Below are 27,306 nucleotides of genomic sequence, written 5' to 3'. Positions count from 1 at the left end.
TAAATTAAAAAGTAAAATTAAATACTTATCTCTAAAAATATGTTCAAATTCATCAAAGATATTTTAAAAATTAAAAAAAGTGCTTTTGGTAGTTGTTAATATGGTTATGCATCAAAATTTTTGTTTTTAATTTTTGAAGACAAGAAACAAAATTAAATTAACAAACATGTTTAATATTTATCAAAATTAGAAACATAAGTAAAGAATTATTTATCTATCAACTTTTAAGGTAGTAAAAACAAAATTGTATTAAATGGCACGTTAATGACTATAATTCCATTTTATCACTTTATTTATTTTAGTAATAACGTCTTCAAAAATTAGTTTTTGAAAATTGTTTGAAAACCTAAAATGTTTTTAATATTTTTAAATATGTTTTAAAATAATTTTTATATCTAATATTTTATTTGCATAATATAAAACAATTAAAAGATATTTTTTGAAAATGCATTATATTTTATTCTGAATATTAAAAAATAGTTTTTAATTGTGAAAATGTGTTTTTTGTATTTTTTATTCTAAAAAACATAAAATTGTTCTAAAATATAGTTCCAAACAACCCATAATATTTTGAAATATTGTTATCGAAATATATTTTATTTTTGTTTTTTGAAATTTATGTTAAAAATCTAAAAATGTGTTATTTAATATGAAAGTCCGGGTAAATGAGTTCGACCCGACCCGACCCGTTCCATTCCATTTAAATCTAAGAGCCTCCACCCGAAACTGTTTTATTAATCGCAAACGGACATTCCCGGTAGGAGATGAGGTAGATCACCAGTGATTCAGTGCTACAAACACCACGGCTGGGTTATGGATTTCCAATCAATAAGTGCCACATGGCAGAAATTGCGATGCTCAAAAAATGCTTTTTCGTTTTCATGATGTGGCAAACTCCCATTGGCTGAAATATGAGGGAATGCTGATAGCTGCCGCAGCAGATGTAGTGGTTTCTTCCTTCACTGCGGCGGTTAGAAAACTGAAACACCCCCCCAAATCACACCAACTCCTCCTCTGTTCTCTCTCTCTCTACTGTCTCTCTCTCTCATTAAACCCTTCACCAACTGCACCGAATCTTCTGTATCCTTCTTCTCTCACGTGTATTCTAGAGAGAGAAAGAGTTGTAGAGTGAGAAACCTATAGTTGAATTGTGAAAAAACAGGGGAATAGCCATGCCTCCAAGTGAAGATCTTGAAAGCAGGGGAGCCAAAAACAGGGGAGGCAGCTACACATCGTCTTCTGTGATTGAAGATTCGGAGACCCAATGGACTTCATGGCTTGTGCCCATGTTTGTCGTGGCCAACGTTGCTGTTTTTGTCGTTGCCATGTATATTAATAATTGCCCCAAGGAGAATTCTAGGGTTCAAGGCAAGTGTGTGGCGGGGTTTCTTGGGAGGTTCTCGTTTCAGCCTCTGAAGGAGAATCCTCTGTTTGGCCCTTCTTCCAAGACGTGAGGAGTAGTTCTTTGATACCCGTCTTTTTGTCTTTGTTGGTTTTATTTTGGGAATTTGGTAATTGGGTTTGTTCTGGAATGGATTCTGGGTGTGTTCGGTTCATGTTTTTTTTTTGCGTGATTGGAAGTTTTGGGCTGTGTTTTTGTGTATTTGATGATTGGTGAAATGAGTTTTTTTTTTCCGTAGAATGGTTCTTTGATGCTTGATCTCTCTTCGTGGGTTTTCTGGTTTTTGTTGTGAAAATTTGCGACTCGGCATTGGGGTGACATGAATTTGGAATTCTTCCTTAACTTGATGATTGATTCTTGATACCCATCTCTGAATTTCTGCTTCTTGTCGTTCTTTTTGGTTTTGATTGCATGGTATGAATTTGGTATCATCACCTCAATGGATGATATTATTTTACACCCATAGTTTCATTTTTCCCCAGTTGGTCCTGTTCCTGTTCTTCTTGATTTTTAGGGTAAGTTGGGATCAATCTGGTATGCATTTGAGATTCTTATTCGATTTATTCCCTGTTTTTAATAATTCGTGAACTAGTACTGATCCGGCATGAGTTTTGGGGTTCTTAGTCTCTGACTTTTGTGGGTTCCTGATTGATCAGATGTTTTACCTTTCATTGCTTACTTTCCCTTTGTTTTTTGGAAATTCATTTATGGGATCTCTCTTGGCATGGTTTTTGACTCTCAAGTGTGTGGTTTAAAATTTTATTTCTTTAAAATTAATTTGTTTTTATTAGACCCTCTGATGGGTTTTTGGAGAACACGAGGAAACATGAAGGAAGGTGCTTAAAAAAAGGTCACTTTGAGAATTTTCTTGGAAAGGCCTACATGTTTTGAGGTGGGAGTTTGATGAGGTGGGTTTGGCTTAGTTATTTTTGGTTTCTGTTACAATTATCTATTGGGATCAATCTTCTTTCCTGACTACTACCTCAACAAGTGAGCACACTTGGACTTCAATGTTTTTTTTTAAAAGTAGATTAGGTAGAAGCTAGATTGATTTCTCATTACAGTTAGGTTTTGGGTTTGACAATTTCATGAAATATCTCTAATGGACCTGTAAATCAAGTAAAGATCAAGTCTTCTTGGGTGGTGGTTGTAAGTTTTGGATATATTGTATCAAACCTCAGGTAAATGTGATTTGTTGAACATGGTTCACGACTCCCTGTGCCTTATGAATTGGAACTTTTGGTGATTCACAAAGAAATTATGCAGGAGAAAGAGCTGTGGAAATTTATGTTTTACCTCACGTTACCTGTTTATTGTTTGTTTGTTATGCTTCATCCTGCTGCCTGCAAGGCATTTGTGAGCAAATGCACACTTTAGTCTTGTGCGATCTCATAGATTGGAAACTGATGTTAAAAAAAATTATAAATTGGTTTAGTCATTACTCTATGAGCTTTATAAACTCTCTTATCATTAAAGGAGGTTGAACTGAAATTGAGTTTTTATTTTTGAAGATTGGAAAAGTTGGGAGCTCTTGAGTGGAAAAAAGTTGTCAGTAAGCATCAAGGATGGAGGCTTGTCACTTGCATCTGGTTACATGCTGGTATCATTCATCTGCTTGTAAACATGTTGAGCTTGGTCTTGATTGGTATTCGACTCGAACAGCAATTTGGTTTTGGTATGTGGTTCTCTTGCTTTTAGTGTGTTGTCATTCACCTTAGGCTGATCCGACTCCCTTGCCTCTGGACATTGTTATCTTCCCATTCCATATCATTTTATTTTATTTTTGTTCATTTTCTTTAGAACTCCCATGTTATGAGCCTCATAGCTAACGGCACTTGGTATGGTAACTCTGACATGATCCTCCTAGTTTGAATTTCTTTGTAAGAGTCCTTCTCTGGTTCTTTTTTGTTAGCTATATCTTGATTTGGCCTGACTAGGGATATCGTTTTGGCAGTGCGGATAGGAGTAATTTACCTGTTGTCAGGATTTGGAGGGAGTGTTCTTTCATCTCTATTTATTCAAAATAGCATCTCTGTTGGGGCTTCTGGTGCTCTTTTTGGGCTTTTGGGAGCAATGCTTTCAGAGCTTATTACAAACTGGTCCATGTATACAAACAGGGTGAGCAATCTAGCCCACTGTTGTCTTACTCCTTACCCTTTGAGATAATTAGCCTTGTTTGTTGCTTTTGTAGGCTGCAGCACTACTCACACTCTTGGTCATTGTTGCGGTTAATCTAACCGTTGGGATTCTGCCACGTGTCAATAATTTTGCCCATATTGGTGGGTTCGTGACAGGTTTCTTCCTGGGCTTTATTTTGATGCCTCGACCTCAGTTTGGGTGGATAGAGGGTCGGAACCTTCCAGCTGATGTCCGTGTCAAATCCAAATACAAGGCCTACCAATATGTGTGCTGGCTGGTTTCTCTTGTTCTGCTGATTGCAGGGTGAGTTACATTCTGAACATTAAAAACGACGTGTCATATTTTGCTTTCAAAATCAATTCTGATGATAGAAAACTAACTTGCAATCGTCTTTTTCTTGCTTTGAACAGATTTACAGTTGGATTAGTGATGCTGTACAAGGGAAAGAATGGGAGTGAACACTGCCATTGGTGTCACTACCTCAGCTGTGTCCCAACCTCTAGCTGGAAATGCGATGAGACTCAATTTTAGGAGGGGTCCCTCTCTCTCTCTCTCTCTGTCCCTGTCCCTGTCCCTATCTTTGCTAGTGTGTAAATTGCATAGTGATAGCTTCAGTAGATAGAGCCTAAACCAAGTTTCAAGTTGTTGGCTTGTTTTGATGTATGTATAAGTGGGTGTTGTTACTGTTGTATTTGCTCTTACACAAGATTTCTTATTGAATTCTGTTGAGATGACCAACAAGAATTAGGCTTCACCATCTCATTACTCTTTAATTCCTATTCAGTTGGGAAAAAAAATGTGCTTGCATGATAAAAAATGGCGTCGCCCGGGTTCGAACCGGAGACCTTCAGTGTGTTAGACTGACGTGATAACCAACTACACCACGACACCGCTTTGCTGTGGATCAGCCCAATTAAGTAATGAGTCCAAAAGTGGATTTGCATGTCTGTACTGGACAACTCATCCCATCTTCATGAAGAACACACGTTCTTCATTTCCTATCAACCCATCCCATCAGCCCTATAAGGTTTCCATATTTCACTCGACAATAAACTAATAGTATTGATGGTGAGAATGGTGATTTCTCATGAAATGGGCGGCCAGAAGGCAGTGAAGGTGATGGGAATTTTGATGGTGCTATCATGGGCCCAAACAACAATGGCTGCCATAGACTGCAGTACCGTGACAGCGCTGGTCTCCGCCTGCTCCACCTTCATCACCTACGGTGCCCCAGACCCCATCCCTGGCTCCCCTTGCTGTGATGCTGTGGTGGGCCTCAACAGCATCGCGGACTCCATTGATAACCGGCGATCAGTTTGCCGGTGCTTAATGGGCCTCATTGCTACTTACAATCCTAATGCTACTGCCATAGCTACATTGCCTGGGTTCTGTGGCATCTCTCTCGGCTTCAATCTTGATCCCAATACTGACTGCAACTTGTAACTCTCTCTCTACTCTACCCCTTTGGTTTTATTTTTTCTTCTCTTCATAATTCATGGATTGGTTTTATGAGTAGGCCCATGATGGGCTTCCCCTGCTTTTTCTGGCCCAAATAGGTCCATAGCTCCTTGGTTTTGACGAAACATGCTCAAGGAAAATGATTTTCTTTTTTTGGTTTTTATATAAAAAAATATGCAAGAAAATTAAATATAATGAAAATACAAAGTTAAAATAAGTAAAGTGCCTTTAAAGTAACATATAACAATATTTTATTAATTTTAAATCTATTTTTTTACTTTTTTATTTTCTTTTTCTTGTATTTTTTTTCTTAATTTTATTAAAAATCAAATATAATTTTAAAGTTATTACTTGATTAGTATAAAGATAATTCGATCTAGCTAGGTTTTGACATGAACATAAACAAATCAAAGTCCGATAGAAAAGCGGTTTTGATTTAAACACTTTTAATTTATTTCGGTTTTTAAAAATAACTTTTGAAAGAATCAACTATCAAGTGATTATGGTACCGCTAAATAATCTTTTAAAATTTTGAAGTAATTTTTAGATATTTATAAAAATCTAAATTTTTATTAGAAAATGCTTGAAAAATGCTTTTAACAACATCTTATCTATTGACATTTAAAAATCTTAGTAGAAGTACAATGAATTGTAGAAGATGATGCTATTTTTGCAGGGTGGATGGTGCGGCATCTAATGAGTGAAAGGGTGACAGCAGATTGATGGCCAGAGACTCACAATAAGAAAAGCTTGTATCAAGCTGCAGTGGGCAGGAGTTTTAATAAATAAATCAACTTCTATTTTTTGTTTTTTTTTGTTTTTGTTTTTGTTTTTGCTTTTGGGAAAACCAAAATAATATTTGTAAAATTGAGGATTTGATGATGTTATAAATTTGGGTACCTTGTAGAACTATAGATTAAAATTAGTGCACTATAAATGCCTCTTCATGCATATACGTCCACTTGATACTAAATGCTTTTTTATCTTTATTTCTATAAAAATATTTGGCCAAATCTCTAAAGATGATATTTTTATTATAAATATTTTATTAAATATAAAATAATTTTAAAATATTTTTATAAGAATTGTTCATGCTCTTTTTAGTCAAAAATTGTTTTAATAAAAATATTCCAACACGCAAAGAAAAATTTATCCCTCTTGACCTTTCAAGTTATATTTGGAAGAGTTCTCCCATGTATCCATAAACTATATATTAAACCATTAATTTTTTTTGTTGATTTAACCTGTCATTAGTGGGTTATTTGACATGTTGTTTAAAATAGTTTTCAAAATATAACTCTTAAGAACACTTCTTAAAATTAATTCTCAATTATTTATAGAAATGAATTTTGTTTGAGATATCAAATATACAAAATAGTTTTTATTTATTTATTCCTTATAATATTATGCACTTTCATTTGATATGAAAGCTTCTAAAGTTTTATATATATATATATATATATATATATATATATATATATATATATATATATATTTAATTATTTTTTGAAATATTCTTAAAAAAATACCTAGAAAAAAAAAATCTAACAATCTATTTTTAAAATTTTGGTTTTAATAAAAATTTATTAAAAATATTTTGTAAATTTAAAAACCGTTTTACATGATTAAAAGTGAGTTCAATGTTTTTATTTAGAGTGTTTTCAATGAAAATGTTTTTTTTTTAAATTTTTTTAATTTTTTTAAGAGAATTGTTTATTAAATTTTTCTTTAAAAAATACCGTTAGTTATTTTTTTAACATTATAAATGATTTTCATATTTTTAAAAATGTTTTTAGTTTTTATTTAAAAATAATTTTTAAGTTAAAAACGCTTTTTAAAATCACCACAAAACAAAATCTAAGAACAACCTCCAAATATGTTCTATATTACTTTTCTTCGTAGCTATCACAACTTGAAAATGATTCTAATTTTGGGGTGATTTGTGTCTTTGAAAGTGACGATTTGTTTTAGAAGCAAAATATGGAGGAACATATTTTAGAATTGACTTTGAAAATTTATGATGAATCGTACTGTTTCCATTTTCATTCCTTTTTTAGGAAAATTGAAAATAGTTTTTATTTCCATTACTAAATAAGTAAATAGGCGTTGAACAACACTGCAATTATTCATCCGTACTTGAGTTGTTGGATTTAGAATTGCAAATCAACCTTCTTTTTCCCATTATTGATGGTAGAGTCAAGAGTGTGGTGGACGGTCCATCTTATTTATTTAGGTTTCTGCTTGGAATCTTGCAGGGTTAGGAGATATTTGAGTAGCATTTATTTCTTTTAAGTTAAATCTTATTTTTATATATTATTTTTTTAAATACATAGAAAGTTTAAAGTTTAATTTTTATCATAAATGTGAAATATGAATGATACTTCTCGGCCATGTTGGTACATTGAGAACGAGGAATGAGAATGAATATTTTGTTTTTAGTTTTATTTCTCTTTGAATAAGAATGAATTTGGTGTTTCAAATTTTCGTGTTTGGATGAATATAAGAATGTAAGGTATAATGATTATTTTTTTGTTTGAAGAATAATTTATTTTAAAAGTTAGAATGAATAATAATGATATAGTTAAAAATAATTTTTTTATTAGAGAAAAGAATTTCAAATTAAGTAATAATTTTTAAAAATTGTTTGAAAATTTTCAAAAATATATAATGAGTATAAAAAATAATAGATATATTGAATAAAAAATTTCAGAATATCATATTTGTAATTGGGTATTAAATGTATGTATGAAATGTTAATTTTGAGTCATTTATATCTTAATAAATTAAAATTTATTAATTTTATTTAAAATAAAATAGTATTAGAAATTATTAATTTTGAATTATTATTATTTATTTAAAAATGAATTAATTTTGTTGTTATAATATTAATATCCATATTTTTATAATATTTATAAAAAATATAATATATGATTTTAATATAATATTACTATTCATATTTTATTAAAAACTATTTTAAATTTATTTATAATTAAAAATATTTTTATTTTTATTTACTTGAATTAAATCTAGTTTATATTATATAAATTAAATTTGCAATTTAATTTTTATAAAATAAAAATAAAAACAACTTATCTAAAAAAGATTTTGAGTTTATAATTTTTGAAAAACATTTTAAAAAATAACTTGCACCACTGAATCAAAATACTTCATTGGAATCATTCTTGATTCCATTCTCATTTGCACTTGAACTCTCCAAACATGAAAATGAACACAAAAATGAGTGAGATATCTACTCCTACTTGCCAAACATGATTTTATATCAATTTCTCCTCAAATTTTAGAAAGAGAAAATGATAAGGTATCATAATTGATATCTACCAAACTTTGAATTGGTACGATAATTTGAATTTAGTACGGTGAAATTTGGACCTCGAGCAGAGGTACAAATATATGAGATAAGACTCAAACAAATGAAACTAAGTTATCAAGTAAAGTGAAATAAATGAGATGCATCCCCACTTGCCAAACATAATTTTATATCAATTTCTCCTTAAATTTTAGAAAGAGAAAATGATAAGGTATCATAATTGAAATCTACCAAACTTTGAATTTGGTACAATAAATTGAATTTAGTATGGTGAAATTTGGACCTTGAGCAGAGGCACAAATATATGAGATCGAACTCAAACAAATGAAATTAAGTTATCAAGGAAAGTGATCAAAATACAAAAAATAGGACAAGAAATGATGAAATGAGACCAATGTATAAAACAACGAGACCTTGTATGTTGTATAAAAGAATGAAATTTTAGTACAAAGTAATGAAATTTGAATTGTATGCATGACATTATCTTATTGATAATACTTTTTAAGAATCTGTTAGAAAAAAGTACATTTCACTAATATACCATGATTGGAAAAGAAAGATTTGTAAAATTCATCTTTAATCTTCCTCTTGAATTTATTGTTCAAATTAACCCTTATGCTACCCATTAGGACCTCATTCATTTTGTTTTTCAATTTTGAATTAAATTGAAAGTTGTACTTTCAAAATACAAATTGAATGCAAAATATGAAATCACATTTTTAAAATGTCGATATAAAATTACAAATAAATAAACGAACATGACATCTCCATAGCTATAATGGACTAAATTGAATATAAGTTTTGATGAATGCTGATATTTGATAATTTTTGGCCAAAAAGGGTCATTTGGCTCAAAATTCGGAAAAGAAGTAATTAAACTTCAAATAAAATATTATTAAATTTGAACCTATTTGATAAATGCAGAAGCCATAAATGACGGGATCCATATCTTTGTATTTTGGAGCTTTCTAAGAAAATATATAAAACTAGCTATCATTCAAACTAGCTATCATTTTCCATCAAATTACCTACAAAAAATGAACAATTATTCCATTAGAGCTTTCATCCTGTCTTGTACCTGGTCGCTTGGGGCCAAAAATTGAGACAAAAAGGAGAAAACACTAGACATGAATGGGCATCAAAAGATTTTTGACAAATTTAGTATAAGTTAATTTTTTTTTTTGAAGATACAATTTGTAGATATTGTTGCACAAACATTAAATGCTGGATATTTCATATGTAGACTTGTTGAAGTAGTTCAACACATTATTGTACGTAGAATAAATCGTGCCATTATTTAGGTTCAAGAATTTATTTTTTCCCTCTTATTTGTTTTTCTAATATATATATTTTTGATATAAATTAATTTATTTCTTTTTCATAATTTTCTATTTTTATTGAAATTAAATATTATTATTATTATTTTTAATTTTAATATATTTTATTGAAGTCTTTAATATTTGACAGTAAAATAATAATAATAATAATAATAATAATAATATCTTTAATATTTTACAGTGAAATCATAATAATAATAATAATAATAATAATAATAATAAAACAAACTATGGTATTTTTTTAAAAGGGCCCGGCATCCAAGGCTGCATTTGCTTGATTTTGGTTGCTTGGTGTGTTCTCTCGTCACTTGGCCCGTCTTATAGCCGTTCTGGACAAGCTACTGATGAGACAAATAAACCTATAAAAAAGTAGATGAAAACAAGCCGAAAGATCCCCTCTCCGTGAACCCACAGTGTAGAGGATATGAAATTTGGAACGACCTGAAAACATGTCTTCAATCTTCTACCCCACGAAAACTCCAAACAAAAGACAAGAAATCTAAAGTTGATGTTGAAGTAATGGTTTTGTCACCAACATCGCTTCATAGTCAACACTGAATTCTCAGAAATGGTAGCAGGATCATAGAGTAAAATGCTTTATAAACTAGGTCAGTATAGATCAAACAAGAAACAGCTACACTATATTAATGTTTGAAACTGTTCGATTTCTCTGCAACTAACATAATTTCCATATCCACCATCCATAAATGCCATGTACTCTACCATCTGCTGCCTTCAATCGACAAGAAAACAAAAAAGAGCATGCTGGCATGAATTAGTCACCTCAATCTAGTACTACTTCCAACCCTATCCAAGCAACCGGAGCCTGACCCTGATCGGCCTTTGTTTATTATGCTCTTATTTGGACTGCTGTTTGGGTCCCAGCATCCATGGAAGGATCTCTTGGAAGAACCCAATTTGTCGAAGTTAAGCCGGAGCCTGGGGGCACTTTGGGACCTGACCTTTGCCTGGGAAGACTGCGTATTAGCCATGTATTTTGGATGGTCCGAGAAGAAGTTTGTGGAGCTGTCAGTCCTTGGAGGGGTCAAGGCTGTAGTACTCCTCCTCCTAGCGCTACTGCTTCCAAGCCTGGTCAAAGAAGGAAGAGCTTGTGGGCTGTTGTCTGCAGTGTACACAGCTGCTTCATCTACTTCAAACGGGCATTGAAGTGAGCTTAAAGATGAGGGCGCCCTCCCCATTGACTGGCATGAGATTGGTTTTTGAGGTTTTGTGTAGTAGCTGGAAAATTGTGGAGTTGATTTCTGGTGCATTCTTTTGCTTCCCATGGAGTTGGGGTCAGGTTTCCAGGTGTCTACTTCGAGAATCTTGTCTCTGCTCTCATCATCATGATGATCAGGATCCCTGGTTTTCAGTGAAGAGTCCCTCCTCCTGTCGTTCCAGGAACATTCTTCCATCCACTGCTCTAACCAGCTGGAATCCTGTTGCGCTTTTTCTCGGTTGAAGATATCGCTGATGTTTGGATTCGAACCCCATCTCTGTGTCATTAAATGAAGAATGCCATGGCATGCCTAATGGTAATGGAAATTGAAAAACTTGAATTTGATACAAGGAAGGACAAAGGAGAGCTCACCATGTGGTGGGATAGGGAGAATCTGCGGGTTGAATGGGAGGACTCTAAGATAGCACGAGCCCTACTGACACGGGCACGAGCCTGGACTCGGGCCAGCGCCTGCATGCGCCTAAGCATATCTGCACTTCGTTTCCGCACTATGTGGCCTCTCACCAGTGCCTGAAGCTTCACCAGCGCTTTCAGTGCCTTCAGTGCCCTCCTTGCCTACACATTATCCCAAATAATCAGATCACCCTTTTCCCCTTAGAGATCAAAACTGTTCAAAACTAATATGAAAAGTTTTGACCATCTCATTCCAAATCTGATTGATTAAATCTTTTATAATATTATATATCATATCCCTTTGTTTGATGTAAGAAATATACTAAATGACATTATAAGACTTTGACGGTTCAATATAAAAATCAATTGATATTCAACGACAATAGATTAAACTTAATACAATGTTTAATATCACACCCCATTTATTTGTTCTAAGAATTATCATTCGGGTAACCCATTTTTGACCTTGAAATTGACATTGCTATATGTTAAATAAACTAATACTAAAATAAAATTAAAATCATTTCATTTAAAAACTAATTGATGGGCACCAACGACTCGACATCGTCTGTTCTAAGAATTTTCATTTGGATGACCATTCATGACTTTAAAACTAGCATTGTTATACCCTAATTAAATTTAGATCTTCATGTAACAAATTTGTGACCAATGAAAACTTTTTTTTTTCTTTTTGCAATAAATATGGTTTTTGGATATGAATTCATGGCGGGTAGATGGCAGAGTTCAAATTTGGGCAGGTAAAAGAGAGATATGATGCCAAAAACTTAGCTGCAGAAATAACCAATGCCCAGAAGTACTGAATCCAGTCTCAAAAGGGGAGGTGAAATAAGTGCTTTTCCAAAAACTGGCATGGGTGGGTAAGGCCACATTCAATGATTCAAGTGCCCAAAAGACACATACCTATTATTTGGTTGAGAATTTGTATGCATTTTTCTTACTAAATCAGTGTAACTTTTGCCCTTTACAAGCCCAAAACCACTAGAGAAAAGCAGGAGGAGATGCCTTTGCATTGTAAAAGAAAGGAAAGCAGGAAAGGCATAGCATGACAAGACTGAATTTGGTGAGACAGACTTTACAAATAACTACACCCAATAACCCTAAAGCCACTTTTAATGCCATAATCACTGCAGATATGATCAACACTTCCCATTTCCAAACATGCCATGGAATTAAAATCTATACTACCATTCCATTCCATTCCATTTTACTCTAAATATTTGGTTTGAAGCACTAAGGACTAATACAAATTAGGTGGGGCCAAAGCATCTAGTCCTACCCAAATCTATTCATGGTAGGTGGAACAATCAAAAAAGGTCTCCACTTCATTTTTGCAAACCCCAAAGGCCAAAGCCCCCTTGGGTGACAAAAGAATGGAAAAAGTCCTAAAAGATATCCCAACCACATCTTAGAGAAATGTTTGTATTATTTTTGGGTATGACCTTAATGATTCTAATTGGATTGGTAGAAGGAAAGAGGTGTAGAGAGACATAATAAATGGACCTCAAAATGTTGAAATAAATAGATGATGCAAGAGTGTGCCGTGGACAATAGGAAATGACTAGTCTTTGATGCAGAAAACACACATCACTACAAATGAGTGCCCCCACCACCTTCCAAATCTCCTTTCTTTTCTTACCAAATTCAAAGCTAAGACTAATAATGACCCTCAACCACCAAGAATTATGCCTTTTCTTCCAAATGAAATTACACACCGACTTACAATTCTTGTCATATTTATTTACTTTGTTTCATACAAGGACTAGTACTTCACATTCTTTTTCAAACTATCTCACATGAAATATAAATTATAATTCACCTTCAAATTTTAAAATAAAATTATAGTTTGGTAGTCGTTTTCCAAAATGGTTTTTGAATACAATTTTTAAAATTTGTTTTTAATGTTTTATAAAATAAAAATCTATTTAACAACCTAAAATATTTTTAAAATAACTTTTATATGTATTATTTTATTTTTAATTATTTTTTATATTTATATAATTATTTTTTAAAACAGTTATTATAAAATTAATAAAAATATTCTATTTTTTATTTTTAAGAATAAATAACTATTTTTTAAAACAGGATTTGTTCATGTACATTAAAAAACATTTAGTATTTGTTAATTTGGATATATATTTGTTTTTGAAATAAAAAAGTTTATATAAAAATAGAGTATTTACAAAAAGAAGAAGAAGATTTATTTAATGCCTTTAAAAATCACTTTAAAAAAATTTGAAATTTTGAGATGATAAAATTTTACTGATGATTTAATATTTTAAATAGTTTTTAAAACCACAACTTTTTCAAATTTTTGTATCTTACATAAGGTTATTATTATTTTTTATTTAAAAATAAAAATACGAAATATATTCATATCGATCCTTATCATTTCAAAATCCTCGTTGCCGTCAGTACGTAGTAATAGCAATTATATCTAAATAAAGAAAATTTTAAATAAAATTATATTTTTAATTTAAAAAAAATAAAATTACACATTTCCTCATGTAATGTCATGTGAAGAAGAAAGCTCACAATGATTAAGTCATCAAATCAAACATCCAACAACACAGCCATGCATTAAAGTAAAGTAAAGTAACGTAATTAATTCCAAAATCTAAGGGCATTGTAGGAAATAAAAATATTCATGATTACCAGGTAGCCTCTGAAAGCAGACTGTATTATAACCGCTGCAACGTCCATCCGCCGGCCGCCGCTCCCGCTACACTTCCCTCTATTCGTGAGCCGCACAACCTCCGCTGCCGCCTGTGCCGCCGCTACAGCAGCCTGGGCCACCGCTGCGGCCGCCGCCGCCACAGTTATGGCGTGCCTGCTCGCGTCCACTTGTGAACCTGACTGGGGCTCTGCACACGATATTCGGGTCTCGACCTCCTTCGACGGCTCCTCCTTAATTTCTTCTGCGTTTCCAGATCCGAGGATGCTCCATTTCTTCTTGTTCTTCGCCTGCTTTGAGTCTGACCCAACAGACTCCGCCGCCGGCGAGCTCTTTGACTTTTTTCCGGAAAACAGTCGCCGGAACCATCTGGAATTTTTGCCCATTGTTATCGCCTGAGGATGTAGCCACTGGGTTTTTAGTATTTTCGTTAAAGAAACTGGTACTTTTAGAAGAGAGAGGAGAGGTTATATACAAGAGAGAACGAACAGTACAAGGGGAGACGACGCGTGTGAGTTTAAAACACGCGCCAGCTTTGGATGTTGGACAACGTAGGAACATAATTATTTATTTTGAATTTTTTTTAAGAATTATCTCTCTCTCTTTTTTTTTTTCAATATATGAAATCCCTTTTTTTTTAGTCTTGGGACTTTTTAGTAATTTTACATGAACAATTTTACTATTTTTGAGGGTTTTGTGATATTTTTAATAGCCTTAATTCATTAATTAAGGGAGTCATAATTGTCACTTTTCATTAAATGTCTCTCTTTATTGCTCATATATGATAATATAGTCATAAATATCTAGACTTTAATTAAGAATAAAATGAGAAAATATTATCTTATTCTATGTTTCTGAAAAAAATTCCAAAATTATTTGAAGCAGTTTTACCAATGAAGGTATATTTTATTACCTTTTTGTTTTCTTAATTTTTTTTTCAAATTAAAGTTTTGAAAATAATTTTGGAACTGATTTTTCTATCATCCTATTTTTATTTTTCAAAATGGAAAATATAAATTATTTTTTAATTATATATTAAATTTTTATAAATATTAAGAGTTTGTTTAACAGTATTTATAAAAATATTTTTAATTTAAAAAAATAATTTTTTTTAAAAATAAAATATTTGAAAAGTTTAAAAAATACTTTTAAAATTTTGAAAAATCCCTTAGGATGATTTCTCAAAACAATATAAACCATTTGGAATAAAAATATTATTAAACAAACTCTAAATATTTTTGATACCATCTTATTTATTTATTTATCAATTTTAAAGGCGGAACATATTTTTTAATTATATGTAATAATAAAAAAATGATTTTATATGTTCTAACAATAATTTGATAATGAAATAACATTTTGATGTTTACATATGAGTAGTTGAGCTGCATAACCGCAAGCACATCTATACTTGATCGTAAAGCTACATCTACGCTAAGTTGTAAAGTTATAGTCTAATCTATACACGCATCAAATTTAATTTTTGGCCCATAAAAAAAAAACAAGTATCGAGTTAGGGCAACTGAACCTCAATTCTTTAGCAATTGATTTGCAAATCCAGGGCCCTTAGTTGGACCCAATAGCCTTTGTTTTCCATGGTTAAGGTTTGTTATCACTTTTAATCGCATTCGATAATAATTAGTGGAAGTGTTTTTAATATTATTAATATTTAATTTTTTTTTTAAATATTAAAAATATTTTATAAAATTACTGAATCCAATGGAGGAAAATCGGATAATGTTAATTACACAACAAAAAATACGGTAAAGAATTTATAGAGAAATAATAATAATGATAATAATAATAATAATAATAATAATAATTAAATTTAGATAATGTTTATCTTTAAAAAAATTATCATAATTCAATTAAAATAATTTTAATATGAAAAGTTAAATATTATTATCAAAATTTTAGGATTACAAAAATAGATTATTAATTTTTTCTATTTCTAAAAATGTAAACCTATGAAACAACTTAAAATTCTGGTTTAGATAATGTTTCTCTTTGAAAATATTATTATAATTTAATTAAAAATAATAATATTTCATAACTAATCTATTTATTAAACCCTTCATGTATTTTATATTTTTATTCTTCATGTATTCTCTTAAAAAAATTATCATAATTTACTTATAATTTTATTCTTTGTATTTTTATTTTACTTTTGACCATTCTTTCTCGTTTTATCAGTTTATTAATTAAAAATTATACACAAATATCATTCATATTTTATAAATTTCAAATCTAGGATTTATTAACTTCTATTTGAATTATGAAAAAAATTTAAATAATAAACATAAAAAAAAATTAGTCATCAAAAAGGTAATATTTTTCATCTCACTAAAATCTCTATAATTTTGTAATAAAATTGTATTTTTAACGGATGATTTTGAAAAAAATATATATATATTTTAAAATAGATTCACAACTTTTTTATTTATTTATTTATAGAATTTTATTAAAACATGCAAATAGTTGTGAAATCATTAAAGTAAGAGATTTAAAGAATTATATGGTATTTGTTTTTTGGTTGAATAGAAAAAGTTAAAATATTTGATTTTTTTTATTCAGGTAAAAATAATTCATTAACATTAATCGATATAATTAAACTAAATTTATTGATAACAAGTTTATTTTAATTATATGGGTTAATATTAATGAGATATTTTTAATTAAATAAAAAAAAAATTTAATTTTTTTTATTTAATCAAAAAATAAATACCACCTTATTCTTTTCACCTAAGTGATTTTCAATTCGTATCTCTTAATGTCTTTTCATTCCAACTATAAGAATTCTATCTCTTTTCAACTTCATATTTAATGTATTTTAACTTTATCCCCTATTTTCAACCCGTAGGGCATTGAACTTTTATTTATCTCACGTCACTTTCTCATCATTTGATTTTGTATTGAGTTTTTACTTTTTTTTTTTCTCTTCAACATTCTCTAGTGTAGCATTTCACTTTGACGGATTTGCGTTTAATGCTTCTCTTCAATGGTCTCTATTTCTTTCATCATTCTTATGAAGCATTTAGTTTTTGAGTGTTGATTAAAGTGATGAACATTATTTTGCATGGATTGATTTTGTGATTCAAAATTGTAGTATATTTATATATTAATTTTTGGGAAAAGTGGGATTTGATTCATTAATATGAAAATATATGAAAAAAAGAATTTAAATTTTTTAAATTAGTATTATTTTCATATATTTTAAAATAATTTGAAATACATACCCTTTTTAATGAATCATCCAATTATTTAAAAAAATATCCATTTACTTGTCATGTAGATGTTTCCTTTCCTTTTAGATATTTTATTATTATTGTTTTTTTATTATTTAAAAAATTCTTTTTTCTCTAGAAACATTATAAATTAGGGATTTGAAAGAGAAAAAAAAATGTTTATTCTAGTATTAATAAGTTAAAAATAAATTCATATTCTTGGTAATAAATAAAACAATAATAAATTTGTATTTGTTATATAATATTAATAATTGTTTAATATAATAGAGAATAAAATGTGTTGTAAGAGTTTTTCAAATATAAAATGTTTTATAATATGGTCGTACTTTGATATATAATATAAAAATAAATAAATAATTATTTTATATTAAATAAATTAATCATAATTAAAATAAATATATATTATTAAATGTATTATTTATTATTTAATAAAGAAACTTATTACTTTTTGAATTGGTAATTATGATTAAATAAGCTTTGTTTGACAATATTTTCTCTTCAAATTCTAGGAAATAAAAAAATATTAATCTTATTAAATAGGATTTTTTTTGCACAATATTTTCTAAATTTTTAGGAAACTAAAATAAGAATTCCACGAGGTGTTTGTTTCTAGAAAAAAATCCCAAATAATAAAATAACAAATAATAATAATAATAATAATAATAATAATAATAATAATAATAATAAAATATTAAAAGAAATGGAGTCTAATTATCAATTGATTTGAATGACATGACAAGTAAAATGACATTTTTGGGAATAATTAGTTGATTCGTTAAAAAGTGTATGTATTTTAAATTGTTTTTAAATAAACGAAGATAATACTAATTTAAAAAATTTAGGGTTTTTTTTTTTCATATATTTTCATAATAGTAAATCAAATTCGACTTTTCCCTTAAATTTTCCTCTAATTGACGTTATTTTATAAAGAAATAAATTTCAAATTTATTTTGAAATATTTATTACTAATTATCTTTATTCTTATTTTATTATTTTACTATTCATGAGAATAAGAATGCGTTTAAAATTAAATTACTATCAGAAATTTTTAGATGATTTATGTTAATATTTTAATATTTTTTCTTATTTATTGAAAGAGTGATTTAAAAAACAACAGTAGATTAATTATTAAAACTTAAAAATGATTTTTGAATATTAAATTATTGATATTAATTTTAAAACACTAAATTATTATAATTAAAATTACCATAACTTTTATGAATTTGTTTGAAGTACTGATTAAAAGTCCTGAATTAAAAAAATATATAACTTGTAAAATAAATCTCATTTATAAGAATAAAAACTAAATTAATTATAAAAATTATAAAATAATTAAAAGAAACATAAAAAATAATATATTATTACATATTTTCTATTAATATAATCCTATTATAGGATAATATATTGATATATTTGTTTATATATTGATCAATTAATATCATATTTTTAATTAAATGATCTATTATATCATTTTATATATTTCAGATAATAAAATATACCTTTTTAAATATTTTACAAAAATATAATAGAAAAAAATTTTAAACATAATTTTTCTAAATATTTTTAAAAACATAATAGAAAATTTTTATACAAAAGAGTTTATCAGTAACTCTCTACATTAATAAATGAAAAATAAATTTATATCATGTATTGTGGATAATAAATAAATAAATTCATATTCATGTATTTTTATATATATGTATATATGTACATATAAATGTATTTTTTTTTTCATATTGAAGGATAAATTCAATATAGGTTGTATTTTAAATTTATGATGCTTTACCTAATATTAATTTTAAAAATAAATAATTCTATACATTTTCCCATTTGCTTACATAATATTAATATTTAATTTTATTTTTGTGGACTACGCATTTCGGCTCATGCGTTTCCCACTCGATGGCGAAACTCAATTTTTATTTGAAAAATTGATTTTTATTGATTAAGAAAATGACTTGGAGTCGCCACTTATTTTTGTTTTATTTTTAAAGGGTAAACAAAATAAGAAAGAAAAACCCTAAGTGTGACTCTTTGTTTTGGAAGAGGTGGTCTGTGAAAAATCGAATCAGGTTTAGAGGTCAGGTTACTTATCGGGAAGGTACGGTGAAAACCGTAGCACCCCTCTAAGCCCCTAAAATCGGGTTTCTACTATTAAAATGAAGCAATCATGATAATTGATGAGGAAATCAATGAATACTCTGAACTATCATGCACATATGAGAATCAAAACATGCATATAGAAATACCAGAATGGGAATAGATACGTACCTGGGTGACGAGCCACAATGCGCTATCAAGAAGTGAGGTTAGTGCACAATTAGGGAATAATAACACGCATGTCAGAGAGCAGGATAAATAAATCATGTATGATAATCAACTCAACCAATCAGATCAATCAATCGATCATAAGATCATGTATGTGGGGCCCCCACCAAAGCCCGATTATTTTTGCATGGACCAAATCCTTAAATTCCTTTATTCAGAATTACAAATTTTGATTCTTTGCTTATTTCAAAACATTTTTAAAATAGAGGAGGTGCGAAAATGGCTTGCCAGAAAGAAAGTGGTAACCAATTTTTATTAAAAATGTGATTTTTAGGACCTAAAACCCTAAGGATGAGAATTTAAAAAAACTAAAATTATTGAAAGGGTTTAGGGATTGGAAAACTATTTAAAATCTTGAATTTGAAAAAGATGTAAGAAATAGGAGTATGAGAGATTATTCATAGAAAAAACAAATAAGGATGAAACATAGAGAGAGTGACAGTTCAGGAGATTTGGTCGTCAGTATTATCGAAGTTTGCTTTTTTTTTATTTTTATTTTTAATTCTGGGCGGAAATGGATTCAACGAATCGCGAGTGTCTGACGAGTCAAGCTGTTCGGGGAATTTGAATTGTCGGCTGCGGATGCTCTCCGGGTAAGCGCCATCAGAGGATCCGGACATGTCTGACGGGGGAAGTTGAATCACCCCCTCTCCTATCCGGCGTCAAGCGCCGGATGCGAAATATGCGAGGAAGGTGGAACGCAGGCCGGACAGAATTCCGGATGTGGGTTATCTGGAGAAGGTGGAATGTCGGACAGGATTCCGGATGTGAGACATCCGGAGGAGGTGGAATGTCGGTCGGACAGGATTCCGGATGTGAGACTTTCGGAGAAAGTGGAATGTCGGTCGGATAGGATTTCGGATGTGAGACATCCGGAGAAGGTGGAATGTCGGCCGGACAGGATTCCAAATGTGAGACTTCCGGAGAAGGTGGAATGTCGGCCGGATAGGATTCCGGATGTGAGACATTCGCAGAAGGTGGAATGTTGGCCGGGTAGGATTCCGGATGTGAGACATCCGGAGAAGGTGGAATGTCAGCCGGACAGGATTCCGGATGTGAGACATCTGGAGAAGGTGGAATGGATTCCGGATGTGAGACATCCGAAGAAAGTGGAATGTCGGCCGGACAGGATTCCGGATGTGAGACATCCGAAGAAAGTGGAATGTCAGCCAGACAGGATTCCGGATGTGAGACATCCGAAGAAGGTGGAATGTCAGCCGGACAGGATTCTCCCCCGGGTGGAATGAGCTATGTCGCGCGTCGCAAGGGAGGCCGTCTGCATGTGCAAGGGAGAGAGAGAAACGAGTTTGGTGGGTTGTATGGATATGGAGGCTTGGGTGACTGGTTTTAATGGGTATGTGAAGGAGTGAAGGATAGCATGCACCCGTGAGACTCCATGTAAGTGAGGGAGTAGGATGGAGAATGAATGAGAGGAAAATGGGCGTGGTGGAGGATGCTTGATTCCTGCAAGTTTAAGTGAGGAAGTGGGTATGGTTGACGCGAATAGTGAAGAAGGTGTAGGCATGTGGTAACTGTGTTATTCATCATGAGAACATGAAGCCTTTGCTAGGACAAGTTAAACTGGATCGAACTAACAAGCTCTTTCCCTGCTCACTCTGCAAAATATACCCAGGCAGTTTGCTACTTTGCTTCACCCTCAAGCTAACGAATCTCCTCTCCAGAAAATGCCAAGAATAGGGGGGAAAAGCGAAGAAAAAGAAAAAGAACAAAAAAAAGAAGAAGAACAGAGCAATGTATAAGGGGATATAATACCACTAAAACCAAGCTCTGCATCACGAAGACCAAAAGAGCTTTCAAAAAAGCCTGGTGGGAGGATCTCAATGAACTTAACACACAAACACAAAATATATCCAACATACAACTCATACGGGAGAAAACAAAGATCAAACAAATAAAAGTCAGAAATAGGTTTGCCTCCTTAGGTAATCAAAACATCATCTGAATATCAACAAGAAACGTAAGGTGATCCTAAAAAAATAAGATAAGATAAAGTAAGAGATAATCAAACCTGACTGATCTTTCTCTTACCTCTCCAAAAAAATGCTTTCCCCCTTACTCCTTTTGTCTTCCTTTCTCTTCCGCCCTTTTTCTTTGCTTTTTTTTTTTGGTATCTTTCCTCTTTTCTTTCCCCTTCTTTTTTTTTCTTTGGTATCCTCCTTCTGCCCTACTGTTCACTGGTCAGCAAGCATGGCTTGCCCAACCACTCTCCCTGCTGCTACACGCCTGCTGCAGCCGGCATCCAGCCCTCAGCTTCCTGGCTGCGCGTCCCATCTGGTCGGGATTCATGGTCAGAGAGGGGAGGGGGGGGGGCCCTCACACTTTGAAAGCCTAACCAAACTCCACTCTAACAGCCCAAAAGCTCTTCTGAATATCCTCCAACAGGTGTCTCCACCCCATTGCATTTCCAACCCACTACCTGATTCACTGACCACCTAACCAGGAAGCAGCATCTGGCTCATTAAGAGCCCTCCACTTGGTAATATGCGCTACAAAAAAATGCATGAAACCGAGTCCCAAAATGGGGGTCTACAATTATATTCATATATCTATGATAATAAATAATCATCTAATAGTTTGAAATAGGTTTAAAATGTTTTTAAAAAGTATTAAATGCAATATATGACACTTCAGTAAATACTTGAAAAAAATTGGATAAAATAGTTAAAATTTGCATTATAACTTATATTATATATATATATATATATAAAAGCCTGGTTGAAGATGTTGGGATGAACTTTGGTTGAAGATGTCTATAAGAACCTAATTTGAAGATTTCAGGAAAAGTAAAGAGGATAAAACATAAAAGTGGATTGTAGAAAGAATTGTAGTTAAAAGTTCAATCAATGGTTTTTTCATGATGACCTAAGAAGGGAATTTTGGTGCATGACAGGACCTTGGACATGAGGAGAGCAAGAAATAAAAGGAAGATGTGTATCATAGATGAATGAAAAATTGATTTAAGATGGGACAATTAGGAATGGGCAAATAATAAATTTCACTTTGAATTTTAGGATGGATGTAGACTCATTTGGCAAGGATAATCATTCTGGTCTTGGGTGAGGTGACGATCATTCTGAAGAACCAAAAAGACTAAGATTAGGGAAACCCTATGAGTCATTGAAATGATGATGATTGGGTAGTACTCTTAGAAAGATAGAATATCATCGCATGAATATGACATTAAGTTACGAATGTAACTCATAAGGGAACTTGGAAATGTCACAAATTCTTACTTCGTATATATTAATTTTTATAAGAAGATTATTATATAGAATATATCTAGAGTTCATATGTGATTATCATTAAATTCCTTATAGAATAAGGTAGTTTAGTAGAAATAATTTTATAAAACTTTTAGGTCATGAAGGGAAAAAATTATAAGATGATATGAAGATGAATTGTGAAAACTATGAGATTAATAGAGATGTGAGGGAGAATGGAGATACCTAGTGTAGTAAGAGGGCTAATGGTTCATGATATAGATATAAAGAATGACGAAATATAAATATAAGATATTTTGAGACCTAATAATTGTGTTTGTTTTTTATCCCTATAATGTTTTTTTTATAGTATAATGAAATGATTTATTTTATTTGTTAATATAAGTATAGTTGATTAAACCACATAAGAATTTCATGTACCTTTATGAATCATTTTATTTTTGTGTTCTTCTATTAATATGCTTGTATTAATGCTTATTGATACAACAAAAATAAGATTAAAATACAAAGAAAAACATTTATTGTTTAAGTTCGAAATTACAATAGTACTTTACAACTGCATGTAAAAAATTATGAATAGCTATGCGAACATCTCTTTAAAATAAAAAATAAAAACCGATGACCGTTATATTTGGAAGGTATTTGAGAAATTCTACTTTGAAGCCACACATTCAAAGTTGTTTTTTTTTAAAATCTAAATTTAAACCAATATTTGAATCAAAGTGTGAAAAAGGACAATCCCTTTATAATTTATGGAGAATTATAAATGATGTTGAACTGTGACAAATCTGGATGACAAAGTAATAGATTTTGAATTGTGGGCTTCTATACGAGCTGGGATGGATGAGCCTAGATAGGTAGGCTTCTATGTGGGGTTGGGCTGATGATCAGCTTCCCAACATGCTTGATGAGCTTCCATAATTTTATGAATTAGCCTAGATAGGTAGGCATCTTTTTTTATTTATTTTATTTATTCATTTATTGGAAAATACTTTTTATTTCTGAAAATCTTGAAGTCATTCCTAATTTTGCTTTATTTTAAAAAGAGAAAAACAGAACAAGAAAATTAAAAACCTAATTAACCTCTAGAGATAAATATTTTTACTTTATTTTAAAAAGAGACAAACAAAATAAGAAAATTTAAAACGTATTTAACGTTTAGAGAAAAATAAAGTAGTAGTTGCGAAACTGCAATATAATTTGAAGAAGACATAAAGATACATCTACTAAGATAAGTTCAATTTGCTCGCTACTAAGAGGGATAATAATGGGGTGGGTTCGAGTTGGGACGCCCTCATCCCAACCCCGCCCCATTTATTCAAAATAATTCCTATTATTGTCCCATTTAAAAATTTAAATGGGGTATGATTGATATGTGAAATTCTCATACTTGCTCCATCCCACCTGTTTTACTTTTTTTTGAATTTTTTTTTAAATTATGTTAAAATAAATATAATTTATAAATAATTTAAATATTATAATTTGTTATAACTTATTTTATTGAAAAATATTTTATTATTATTATTATATATTAAAAATAGGAAAGTAAAAAATTAAATTAAAATTTAAAATTAATTTTATATATAATTGGTGAAAGGTGGGCGTGGACAATGTAATCTTCTAATCTGTTTATTTAAATTTCAAACTCGTCCCATTAAGGGCAGGGTAGGGTGAGGTGGGTACCAGAAAAAACTTACTTCATTATCATCCCTATCTACTAATGAAATGAGGGAAATATAAAGATTCAATTAATTAATCAATGAAAATGAAATCCAATATTGTATATAATGCAAAGATGCCTACAAAGATACGATGAATAACATAAACGAACAAAATGGGAGCAGTTGGCATGTGAACCTTGGAATCAGACTACCATCAATTAAAGGAAGTCCAAATTAAGTTGACCAAAAGCACAGCCCAAAGTAATCATCTAAGGCCCAAATCCATGGTCCAAATGAAAAGCCCAAATTAACTTAAAAGTACTCCAACCCAAAATCGATTGTAATCTATGTTCTAAATCCAATCAATAAGGGCCCAAATTAAATAATTAAAATCCAATGTTCAATCCAATGATCCACATGAAATAGTTAAAATTAATTAAGCGTAATTTTAATGATTATATGCCAAGCCTAAAACCTATGGCCAAATTTATGCAAATAAAACATTAAAGCCTAAGGTAATCCAAGTTCAAGCATTATATCCAAATAAATCTAATATCTAAGAATAAAGTTTTAAGATCCAAAATAAAATAAATAAGCCTAAGCTTTGTGTATTAAAATTCGTCGATTGAATTGGGCCGAGTCCTTAAAATCCAAACTTGCTCATTAATTAATTGAAATGGGAACAAACCCATCAAGATAAAACAAATCCATTGAGTACAAATGCAAATTGAAAATTGAAGATGGAATAAAAATAAAAGTACAAGTAAAATAAAAACAAAGATAAAATGAAAAAAGATATAAAGAAGAAATAAGAATAAGAATAAAAATGCATGGGTTAAGAGTGATTGGACCTACATTATATTGAGTCGGGAGTGATGAAGCCTATATTGTATTGGACCAAAGGGGCCTACAGGATCTATGTGTAACCTTAAATAATGCTATTATAATACGTTGTCTTCTTTTAAATCACATTAGTTCTAAGGTTTTTTGTACTCAAGGGTCGGCTAACTAAAGTCAAATGAGAACTATGCGCCTTGATGTGGCTTAACCTCCCTCTTTCCTTCCATTATATATACGCCTAAATCTAATCCAAATCCTTTTCAAATAAGAGTATTGCTATTGCATCACCTTGAAATATATGCATAAAAGAGATGGACTACCTTGATAGAATTACTTTGTAAGATTACAAATACAAGTTCTTAAGGAGTTTGCGTACAATAACTATCAACTTCTTAAGATTATTTCTTCAATTCTTACAAATTCTCTTATTATATGATTGATTAACATACTTTAGTTTATAAAGAGCATATGTTGAATTTCACTAAATGAATTACTATGATCATAGTTTTTCTTATGACATATCCTTAGAATCACTTAAGGGGGAATGATGTCTCAATACCATGAGATATCATGGTGTCCCTATTGAGAATACTTATTGCTACTAATCTTTATTAACATTAACTCAATCCGTAGTGAATATATGACCACCTTAGGGTTTCATTCATAAGAACCAACTTGGCTAAGGTGGACGTAGATGCGATTAGATTTTTTATACCAATCATTTTGGCGTGTTCAAGGAGATCACATATGTGTTTATTGGGGGATAAATTGTGATGTGGGAATGACTTTAATGCCTAGGAAGAAGTCGAGATTGCCAAGGTCCTTGACAGAGAATTTAGAGGCAAGTGTTTGAAAAATTCTCAAACAATAGTGGTAGACCTTCTTGTGACGGTTATCTACATACACCAAAAAGTACATCGATGATGAAATTGAAATTATAAAAAACCAACCAAATGTCAAATTAACAATTGATGAAACCGAAGGAAATTAAAAACTCTTTCAACTCATTGTGCCACGCCCATAGGGCTTTCTTAAGGCCATAAAGGGCTTTTTGTATGCGACATACATGAGTGGGCTTGGTGACATCAATGAAGTCTAGAGGTTGTAACATGTAAGTCTCCTAATGGAGATAGCTACGCAAAAAGGCATTATTAATGTCTAGTTGATGAACCTACCAACCACAAACAACCAAACACTCACAATTTTGCATACATAGGGTGGTATGAAATAGTGACTCAAAGGGCAATTTATATTGAAGAATAGGAGTGGCATCCAATTGATTAAGTAAATAACAATTTGTAATGCATGAGACCAAAGAGAAGAGGACATGGAAGCTTTGTGTAACAAAGTGAGTCCAATTTCAACATGCAGTTAAGGCAACATGTCGTGGAGTGTGTGTGGGGGTGAAAAAAGATGTTGAATTCCATGAGACTTGACAAGAGATTTAAGTCCATGATGCTCACCTCCACGATCCGAACATATCATGGTAATAGAGGTATTGAAATATTTTTCCACCATAATTTTGAGCTTTGAGAAAATGGAAAGCACGTTAAATTTTTTTTTTTTTACAAGGAAAAAACCAAGAATATTTTGTAAAGTGGTCTGTAAAAATGACATAATGAGAAACCCTTTCATTGCAACTACGGAAGATGATCCCCACACATCAGTGTAAAGAAGGTCTAAAAGGCCATGACTTTGAAGAGTAGAGATACTAAAGGGAAGTCGATGACTCTTATCACATAGCACAAGGCAAACAAAGAACTATTAACTAGTACTAGATTATGTTGAGATACTAGAAAGTTTAGAACTATGGATGCTATATGTCCAAGAGGATCACGCCAACCAGCAAGGGAAGTCTTCATGCCTATTAGGGCTTGTTTGGCTACGAATAGAGTGTCTCCTAAGCTGGGCCATTCGTACACATTATTCTTGCTCTAACCTCGAGCAAGAATTACCCCTGTGATGAGATCCTTCACAATAAAAAATGAAGGAAAAATTCAA

General features: G+C 31.0%; 3 protein-coding genes and 1 non-coding gene across 4 annotated transcripts; 2 read left to right on the top strand and 2 right to left on the bottom strand.

Moving 5' to 3' along the window:
* Window positions 1-738: 738 nt before the first annotated feature.
* LOC100241825 (RHOMBOID-like protein 2) lies at window positions 739-4,295 on the top strand. The gene is made up of 5 exons (XM_002279041.5): window positions 739-1,450; window positions 2,914-3,077; window positions 3,357-3,520; window positions 3,594-3,844; window positions 3,952-4,295. The coding sequence occupies exons 1-5, from the start codon at window positions 1,173-1,175 to the stop codon at window positions 4,070-4,072; spliced, it is 978 nt and encodes a 325-aa protein (XP_002279077.1). The 5' UTR covers window positions 739-1,172; the 3' UTR covers window positions 4,073-4,295.
* Window positions 4,296-4,358: 63 nt separating this feature from the next.
* Window positions 4,359-4,432, bottom strand: TRNAV-AAC (transfer RNA valine (anticodon AAC)). The gene has a single exon. It is a non-coding gene; the product is annotated as a tRNA-Val (tRNA).
* A 158-nt stretch (window positions 4,433-4,590) lies between these two features.
* On the top strand, window positions 4,591-5,908 carry LOC100246951 (putative non-specific lipid-transfer protein 14). The gene is made up of 2 exons (XM_002279147.4): window positions 4,591-4,980; window positions 5,676-5,908. The coding sequence occupies exons 1-2, from the start codon at window positions 4,607-4,609 to the stop codon at window positions 5,701-5,703; spliced, it is 402 nt and encodes a 133-aa protein (XP_002279183.3). The 5' UTR covers window positions 4,591-4,606; the 3' UTR covers window positions 5,704-5,908.
* A 4,325-nt stretch (window positions 5,909-10,233) lies between these two features.
* LOC104882151 (protein IQ-DOMAIN 24) lies at window positions 10,234-14,494 on the bottom strand. Its single transcript, XM_010664207.3, has 3 exons — window positions 13,971-14,494; window positions 11,256-11,459; window positions 10,234-11,160 (listed from the first exon to the last, which is right to left on the bottom strand). Exons 1-3 carry the CDS (start codon window positions 14,373-14,375, stop codon window positions 10,444-10,446), a joined length of 1,326 nt encoding a protein of 441 aa, XP_010662509.1. The 5' UTR covers window positions 14,376-14,494; the 3' UTR covers window positions 10,234-10,443.
* Between the last annotated feature and the right edge of the window lie 12,812 nt (window positions 14,495-27,306).

Source organism: Vitis vinifera, chromosome 16 (genome assembly GCF_030704535.1).
Source record: "Vitis vinifera cultivar Pinot Noir 40024 chromosome 16, ASM3070453v1".
NCBI lineage: Eukaryota > Viridiplantae > Streptophyta > Magnoliopsida > Vitales > Vitaceae > Vitis > Vitis vinifera.
Note: the sequence above shows the minus strand (reverse complement) of the source record. Positions and strands in the feature narration are given on the sequence as shown.